General features: G+C 47.2%; 1 protein-coding gene across 3 annotated transcripts in view; it reads left to right on the plus strand.

Moving 5' to 3' along the window:
- Positions 1-9,739, plus strand: part of MYO18B (myosin XVIIIB) — a 305,047-nt gene that overhangs the window by 212,536 nt on the left and 82,772 nt on the right. For all 3 annotated transcript variants that reach the window (XM_006147864.2, XM_006147865.1, XM_006147866.1), the window contains one exon: positions 8,006-8,119. In XM_006147864.2, coding sequence (XP_006147926.1) covers positions 8,006-8,119 — 114 coding nt within the window. The remainder of the gene's footprint in view (positions 1-8,005; positions 8,120-9,739) is intronic.

A 9,739-nucleotide genomic window follows, 5' to 3' on the forward strand; every position in this document is an offset into this window, starting at 1 on the left:
CTTGTAGGACTGGGATCTGGAAGCCTGAGATCAGGGTGCGGGCAAGGCTGGGTCTGGTGAGGTCTCTCTTTCTGGTTTGCAGATAGCAGCCTTCTGGCCATAGCCTCGCAAGGTAGGAACAAGACAAGAAGGAACCTGCCTGGTATCTCTTCTTATAAAGGCACTAATCTGGGACCAGTGGATTTTGAAGTGGTTGAGGCACTGGACTCCCACACAGCCAACCATGGTTCGAGTCCCAAGCCCGGTGGCTTGAAACTCATGCCAGGTGTGTGTGTGCATGCATACCCCAAATCACAGGAGGAGAATGAAGGAGAAAGGATTGCAGTCTGGCCATCCACGTGGGGGATGATTTCTCACTTTCTGTCTCTCTCTCTCTGTCTCTCTGATGAGCACAAGTGCTCTATAGCAAAAATCTCTCTCCCAAAAAAATAAAAAAATAAATAAACAACAAAGATTAAATAAATAAATAAAGGCACTAATCCCACCCTCACAACCTCATCTAAACCTCATTATCTCCCAAAACCTGCATCTCTAAGTACCATCAGATTGGGAGTTAGGGCTTTAATGTATGACTTTCAAGGGGAACAATATTCAGTCCATAGTACCGTGGTAAGCACTTGATAGAAGGTACTTAGGATTATTCTCCTTCTACTTATGACTACGATTGTTATTCTGAGTAAGATGGAAAAGCAAATATTCAGGAGGCCTTATGATGCATCCACCAATGATGGTCTTTTAACAGAATGCGAGAATCATGGGATGTTTACTATATGCCTGCCTAGTTTGAGATCCAGGGCAGAGAGGGTGACTGCCATACAGTCTTAGGGAATTTCCCCCTTGGGGCCATGGCTTCAGAATTTTGAATCTCACACATCTTCGGCGGGACCTGGACTAACACCTTAACTATGTTTGGATTTAACCATTGTGTTTGATGTCAGGACTGTGTATAGTTTGAGCTGTGGGTAATTTCCTTCAGGGAAAACCTTAATGTTGAAGGTTAGTTCTTCTGAGTGTCCCAGTGGGAGATCAAGGCCCAGAACGTGTTAAGATTAGCCTGCCAAAGACACCGTTTCTTAAACAGACCGCGTTCCCCATGGCATTCGCGATGCTGTCATTTTAAATCCCCTGAGTTATTCAACCAGGCCCAGAAATCTGGGTTCTAAGCGCTCTCCTGAAATATCAGAATTTTTCCTCTCCCAACCTCATTCCATACGTCTAGCCAAGTCATCTCATCGCGTACTAAGTCCAAAGCAAACATTTTACCCAGGTATTTAAAGCAGGCAGATGGGCTCGCATAGAAAAGTAATGCTATTCATCGGTTCTGTGGTTGATGTATATGTGATGGGAATCTCAATCGCCCTCACACTGAATGAAACAGAGATGGGTGTGGAGGAGAGGACGCCTGAGATGAACTCATCAATAGAGACTTGTGCACACAGAGGCCATGTGACTGCCTAGGAATAGCATCAGTTTCGAGTCTCACCGACTTGGACTCGAGTCTGACCTTGGGCAAGTCCCTCTTCCTCTGGAGGCTGCAGTCTTCTCATTTGTAAAAGGATGAGGGCTGATATCTTGCTTGCAGGGCTCCTGTGGGCTCTGGCGCTTATGAATATCAAGTGGCCCACACAGTGCCTGATACAGTGAGCATTGAAAAAAATCTCCTCTCCTCCTTTGCCCCCCATTGAGCAATCCAAAAGAGGGAATATTTATCCCCCTATGGGTAATGATCTCCGTACAGGGTAGGTAAACAATGAACGATTGTTATTCTATCACAGGGTTTTTCGGATGGAGCTACTTTGATCTAACTTTTCGGTAGGCACTATCACTGATGGCCTTGTGTTTACTCTGTGGCTAATGTCATCTCCTTTAACTCACTCGCTCATCCTGTATCTGGATTTAGGGTGGTAGCAACTTGGCTCAGATTGGCTCGAGTAGAATAAAAAAGGAAGTTACTGGTCAAAAGATAGGAAAAGAACTGAGGTTAGGGCTGCTTTCAGGCTCGGTGGAATCTAGCTGCTCCAACCACATCAATCATCGCACATTTCCAGCCACTCCTTGGCTCAGCTCCCTCAAGGTTGGCTTGTCTTTTTAGACAAGCTCTGTCTTCTTGGCGGGAAGAAGGTCCCTAGACATTCCAAGCTTGCATCCTGCTTTAGGAAGAGTAAACTTTGTTTCCATAGTCCCTGAAAAAATCCAGACACTGGCCGTGTTATGATGACTCACAGTCACTATGGCCAACTGAAAGTGATATTCTGATTGGCCAACCTGGGTCACATGCCCTATTGTGGGCTAGAAGGGGTGGTGGTGGCACCATCAGGGGCACATGAGGGTTGGAGAAGATGGGGTGGATGCTGGGCAGGTGTGATGCTAGAATTCCCCTGCAGAGCACCTGTGGGGAGACACTGGTACAGAGGGAATGCAGTGTAATGGCACAGTTGGGAAGGTGGTGGCCAGACCACCTAGGTTCATATCCACTCTGCCACCTAGTGCCTGTGTGATCTTTAGTAAGCCCCTCGACCTCTCCATTCTTCAGTTTCCTCCAGTATCACAACAGGATTGATAATTGACCCTACCTCAGGGTGCTGTGAAAGTTAAATAAGTAAATACATAAAAAGCTTTCTGAGCAGTACCTGGACCAGAGAAAGAGCCCATCCTTATAGTCTCTGTGCCTGGCGTCTCCTAGGCCTGTACAGTACACAGCCAGTACAGCTGGACTCAACAGACCTGCTCAGTGAATGAGAACCCTGGGTCCCCCTTTTGTGGATGAGGCAAATCAAAGCCCAGAGAAGCTGCATAACCTTCTCAAGATCATAGGCTCATAGGTGGAGGAGCCGGGGCCGGAATCGAATTCTGCAGACCTCTGGGTCTGTTTCTAATCCCCGTGGGATGCTGGGTGATGTCAAAAGGCCCTCCTCATGGTAGATGAGGAGGCCAGGTTGAGAGAATGCAAACTCCTCCTCCTTCCCATCCTCTGTCCCTAGACAGTGCTCTTCTCATCTTGCCCCTGAGAACTTCAGGCCTTAAGGAGCTTCTGCATCCTCCCATGATAGTAGAGGGGTCAAGGCCTCACTATACATTGCCAGACCAAAGCTTAGCAATGCTGAATTGATGAGGAAGTCAGAAAGTACGTTCCCATCTGTAAGTCTAGCGCGGGGAGGACTGGAATGGACGCATACCCATTTCACAGAGGGAGGGCAATGCCTCCAGATACTGGGATGACAGCAAGCCCTCCTTCTATGCCTGCCGTCCAGAATTTGAGCAGATCTGAGAAAGACTGATGGATTTCATTAGTACACAATAGAATGACTGAGTGTGTGCAAGGGAGAGGTGCATTTTGTAGCTATTGAGGGTGTTTGGGGGCTTTGGATCCAAATAATGGTGCCGTTATTGTATTGATTTCACAAAATGAAAAATTTGGAAAAACTGAAATCAAATCCATTGTGTTGCTGAGGGTGTATTTGTGGGTCCAGCCCCACACTAGGTTGGGGGAGAGATGAAAATCATAGGCAGTTCATCTTACCCTACACCTCCCCACTCTGCTCAGTATGAGCCCAAGGGGCCTTATCCACGGTGACATGATGGAGCTGAAATGTGTGAAGTGTCAGCTGTCACCTCACATCCTTTTTGTCACACTGCCAGGACTGGAGAATGGACGCCAATAACCCTTCTCAAAGAGTCGCTTGTCACCCAGCTGCCTCCGTCCCCCTCTGTTCTCCGCCCTGCCTGGAGCTCCTCTGGGGAAACGCATTTTCAAAGCAGCGTTGGGCTGGTGTCGCACAGTGAAGGATCTGATCTCGGCCTTAACACGACTTGCCACCTGACTTCATAAAAACATCAGTCAAACAGCCTCGATATGGAAATAACGTGCACTGAGTTATTCTCACGCCAGGTCATCCATAATGGAAAATAAGCCCGAGATAGCTTCGTATTTCTTACCGTTCCCTAAAGTGTAATAAATTGAAACTTTTAAAGCTCGGCATTAAGATGGCTTGTCAGCCACAGCTCGGAGCCTGCCCAGTGGAGGCCTTGAGGTGGGGAATGTCTGTTCTCGCCCATCCGGATCCTATTAAAAATCTAGGCCTGCTTGACTCGTATGCTTCTGGGGTGAGCGACCACTCTCTCCCATCCCAGTTGGCCAGAAAGTCTAATATCCCTCCTTAAGATTGTTGGGATCAAGGCCCTGCCCATCCCGGCCATGTGATTTTGAGCAGTGCTTTTGGCTTCTGCTTCATTTTCTTCATGTTTAAAATGGGGTAAAAAATTCCACTTTTTGGGCTAACTTATGGCCTGGTGGTTAAGGCATCTGGATCCCACATGGCCCACTGCACAGTTCTAGTCCTGGACCTGGCAGCTTGAGAAACATACCAGCTGCATGTGTATGGGGGGGGTGCCCAAATCCTAACAGGATGGCGAGGTGGAGACGGGGCAATGGTATGACCATTCTCTATGGGAAGTGCTTTTTCTCCCCCCCCCCATCCCTTAATCCCCAGTGAGTGTACATGCCTGCTGGCAACTTAAAAGAAAAAAAAGAAAAAGAAAAAAACACTTGTAAGGTGGTTCTGGGGCTCACAGAGGACATCCTGTAATGCCTTCCCAAGGCAGATACTGAGCCAAGCGCTTTGCATGTTTTCACTCACTTTTGCTGTGTGGGTCCTGTGATGTCATTATACCCATTGTACAGATGAGGAAACAGAGCCGTAACAAGATGCAGTCTTCTCTCAATTTGCTAGGAGGGGCAGCTCCCCCAGGTCTGGTTCCAGTGCCCAAAGCCCTGAGCCATACACACGACGAAATCCCACACTTAGCCTTGGTAAAGGTGACTTCCTTTCTCTTTTGGGATGAACTTGGTCACCTCTGGAAGGCTGCAGGGCTGGCGGATGTCTCCTTCAAGAGGGATGTGTCATTGCTATCACATTTTTTCAAGCCCTGAGTTGTCTTCCTATGAATCCCAACCTACTCCAGGCCCTCGTGACGCTCCAAAGTGGCTTCCATATTAGCCCCTAATGACTGAGCTGTGTTCTCTCTGCGTGGAGCTCTCCCATCCTACTATGTGGTCAGACTTCCCAGTGAGTGGCTTTGTACAAGGGGCAGTGGAGCTCAGGTTAGGAGCTTGGGCTCTGGAACTGGATCACCTGGCCAGCTATGTGACTGGGTAAGTCACTGCCCCTCTGTAAGCCTCAGGGTCCTCCCTTACAAAGGGTCCCAGTGGTGGCACCCTTCTCTTGGAGGTGTTGTCTTATGAGGCAAGGCAGGGAAAGCCCAGTGCACTGGAAATGGTCCCCAAGCAACAGTAGCAGGTGTGGCTGATAATGCCAAAACCGTTGCAAGAAAATCCTGTCTCCTACCCAGTGCGAGCTAAGGGGAACACCAGCAGCTACTCCCATGGGCTGGACGCCCTCTGTGCTCATCTCTGCCTGGGATGAGTCACTCCTGTCTTTGCTTGGTCTGAGGAGAGAAGGGAAGAAGGAGCACTTCTGGACCTTACACCGAGCACCAGTGGCGATGAAAATAGAGCTCCTTTCCTGGTGGCTCTGATGAAGCCTCAGACGAAGGAGGGACTCGGCAGATGGGAGATGCTGTCCTCACATTCTGCTCTGCCCTGCCGTGTTACTTTCGATGGCTCCTGCTGCCTCCTGCTCTAGGCCAAGCTCCCTGGGCTGGCAGCAGGGCCCTGCATGATGCCTCCTGCTCCCCCATTATTTATCTGACATCATCTCCCATAACAGCCCATCTGCTCCTGCCTGCCCATACCATTCATCCTTTGTAAGCCTCACATGCAGGACCTTCCATTTTCCTCCCCACTTCTACCCCTTGCAGCCTAGCTGGAGCACCTTCACTGCCTCTGAGCTAGAGGACCACAGCAGCGTCCTCACTACTCACTCTGTTTCTGATCTTGTCCCATCAAAGTCCATCCTCCCCATGACAACCAGAGAGAAATCACCCACCTCCTTAGACACCATCAGTGGCCTTTCTATAGGCTGAAATAGCATTTAAACTTCGCAGCCCTCCTCTGTCTCACTAATGTGATCCTCGTCTACCTCTTCAGCCTCACCTCCTTCTCTCCCTCTCTGTACAGCTGTCTGGTAGAACTGGTAATCTTTCTGTTTCTCGACACCACGTGTATTCCTGTCTCTGCCTCAGGGCCTTTGTACTTGATGTTGCCTCTGTCCAGGGCACTTTTTAAAAATAAATTCATTTATTTATTTATTCCCCCACCACCTTGATTCCCTTCCCACCTCTTCCCCCATTTCCCATCCTGTTCCCAAACTGTCTCTGGTGTTGATGGTTGCTATCTGTGCTTTTATGCCTTCCAGTCTTTCAATTTCTGCCAGAGTGTGGACATTCGGTATATGTTAAGTGGGGACATACAATGCCTCTCTTTCATAATCTGGATTGCTTTGCTTAGTATTCAATCTTCCAAATTCATTCACTTTCTATCAAATTCCAGGGTCTCATTGGTTTTATGGCTGAGTAGTATTCCATAGTGTATATGTGCCACACCTTTCAATCCATTCATCTGTTCTTGGACATTTGGTTTGATTTCATGTCTTAGCAATTGTGAATAATACATTCTTCCTCTTAAACCTTCTCACAGTGGCCTCTTTCCACTCTGAGGAAGACATTCTCTGACTAGTTTGGAAGGAAATGAAGATGTTCCCAGGAGGGCTGTACCCACAAAGGACCTCCATTCTTCGCTTGATTATCTTTGAACAGCCTCTGCTTTGGCCCAAATTTTTTTATTGAAGTTTATTTATTTCATTCATAATAGGACATGATCATATGAGAGAGAGAAAGAGAGAGAGAGAAAGGGAGAGAGAGAAAGAGAGAGACACCCCTGACATTCAGTTTGTTACAACCCTGGGCATGCACAATGCACCCAGTGTGTTTTCAGGGTGACCTGAAGATCTGAACCCATGGTTGGCTATATGGCTTCCAGCACTGCAACTCTATTTATTTTACAAGGCTGGACCTCAATTTTCGTAATTGGTCAGTGGAGCCCCTCATTTACACATACATAATTTTACCTATCTTGATGGTTCTGCTTTGTTAGACTGGGATGTCTACTGTTTGCAGGGGAATGAAAGGATGAGAAAGAAAAGGGTGAGAAAGAGCTTTATTTATGTTATGGCTCTTACCCTTCAAGAATCTACTGAAAGCTGTGAATCCAGGAAAGTGCTCACATGCAGCCTATTTTGCTACATTAGATTAAGTCATTGGGAAAATCATGGCGTGGTTTTCTATGCAAAAACCCACCATGCCTTTCCTGATGGCCCAATAAACAAGGGTTCACAGACACTTCTACTTGGAAGATTCTCACTGACCTTCAGGGCACCTCCTCCAGGAAGCTTGCCTTACTGCCATCCTGTGTTGTTACTGTCTCAGTGACCTGTCCCCCCTACTCTTACTCTGTACTCTTCAGAGAGGTTGTCCTTGCCTGGGAGGACAGATATCAGCTCTTTCCTGCATGCCCTGTCTAGCACTGAATGGGTGCTAGCAAGTATTTAATGACTGTTTATTGCTCACCATTGTAAGTGATTCTCAGGCATCTGTTGTAGTCCCACTATGTGCTCACCACCATAAGAGGGGGCTTGGGCCTTACGTTGAGCTATTGCATTTCTATTCCTATAGGAGAGACAAGGGCATCTCTAATGGCACCATTTAAGATCCCTGTTATAAGGAGATTTAGCCATTTATGATGGTACTACCATGTACTCACCACTGAATGGGGACTGGAGAACAGCTCTTGGTACTGAATCAAGGGTGGCCTGGCTCTGTTTCATGGGGCTGTGGTTGTTAAACTTTGGGTAGGCTTAGAACCTGGATGCCTCGAATGCAAATACGTGTACTTCTCCCCATTTGTGGGTTGGTGAATAGTCATGAAGACATGAGAGTCATCTGTAAATTATTCTGCCATCTGAGAGAGGCTGGCGGGGCTGGAGGATGTTCGCAGAGTTAGCCTCACGAGGCCTCTTCTCTTTTCTTCTCAACTTCCTGCATGGTTCAGTTGGAACAGAGTGAAGCCAAGTGTGAGGATGCCCTGAAGACCCAGAAGGCACTGACGGCAGACCTGGAGAGCATGCACAGTGAGCTGGAGAACATGACCAAGAGCAAGAGTCTGGTACCTGTCCCTCCTGCAGCTGTGGGGACCTGGGCCAACCCAGGCCTCTGGGGGCTAGTGTGGCCTACTGTGTGCTCAGCACTATAAAAGGGACTAAGGGCACTTATTTTGGATTTTGTGGGTACCACTAAAGAGGTACAGACATCCATTGTAAGCCTACTGGGTGCTCTGTGTTAAATGAGAGACAGGGGCACTTATATAGACCTACTGAGCACTCAACATTATGAATGTATAAGCATCCTACTATCAACTGAGCCCCATAAAGGTGTAAAGGCATAGATGAGGGTCAACTCTATAGTTTCCTCTGCAAAGGCAACCTGTTGTAGACCTACTGTGTGCTCAGTAACTGTGTGGGTGGGTTGATATGAGCCTACTGTTTGCTCAGTACTCTAAGTGGGAGCACACAGTTGTGTTAATCATTGTAGCAGTTCTCAAGTATCTTTTGTCCTAATGTGTGCTCCATACCCTAAGAGAGGGCATGGGCTTTATTGTTAGGCTACTGCAATTGTATTTTTATAAATGGAAAAAAGGTGTATCTCTCATGAGCCCACTTAGGCCCACTAGTATGAGAGGGCCCAGCTATTTATTATAGAATTACTATATGCTCACCACTGAATGGTGACACACGGCCATAAAGTATGGATCTATTATGTTGGTGAATATTGGGTGTTGGTTTCTAAGTCCTCTGTCTGGGTGTACAGAGTTGGCTTAAATTTGTATTTGATACATAAAATCCTAACGTTTAGGTAGAGCTAGAAATTTATAGGCAAAAGTTTGTCTTAAGGTCCCTATAGGCACTTTTGTCCTGTATTTTGTTTACACTAAATTAAGAGGAATTTGTTCACAAATATTCAGACACACACATGCAAGCATGCACATGTGCACAAGCACAATGATGGATGGATGTACACACTCACACACAACATAATGAGGCACACAAAATAAATGGCCTCATAGGTTGAACGCAGCCTAGTTTATCCATCTGACCAGTACACACTTACTGAGCACCTGCTATATGCCAGACCAGGTGCTTATATCCCCAGTGCTGGGGAGTATCTGAGCAGCACAAAGTCTCTGTTCTCAAGGGGACTACAGGGGTTTGCACTCACATGTATGTACCCTGCATAGTTCAAATGTTCTTACATCAGGTTGGCCCCTCTGTGTGCATGCCCCAAATCCTAACAGGATGGGAGAATGGAGAAGAAGGGATTGCAGCATGACTATGCCCCATTGGGGGGAGTGCTTTCCCACTCTCCCTCTCTCTGTCTCTCTGGTGAGTATGCTTGTCCTCTGGCAATTAAAAACAATTTTAAAAATGAATAAAACATGAATAGATTGATTCTCAGGTAAGTTGCACAGATGTAAATCCATTATACACACATGTTACATTCACATGTATACCCTTTACACACACACAGCTGTCCTAAATGAACATGCAGATTTCCCACTTGCCAGTACACATTCCCAGTTACACACTCACAGCATACACTGGCACCCATGGCCACGCTGACTTACTTCCCACTTGCCAGTACACATTCCCAGTTACATACTCACAGCATACACTGGCATCCATGGCCACACTGACTTATAGATAGTGTCTCACCTCACATACCCATGGGC

The sequence above is a fragment of the Tupaia chinensis genome, unplaced genomic scaffold, assembly GCF_000334495.1.
Source record: "Tupaia chinensis unplaced genomic scaffold, TupChi_1.0 Scaffold000226_1, whole genome shotgun sequence".
Classification (NCBI taxonomy): Eukaryota; Metazoa; Chordata; class Mammalia; order Scandentia; family Tupaiidae; genus Tupaia; species Tupaia belangeri.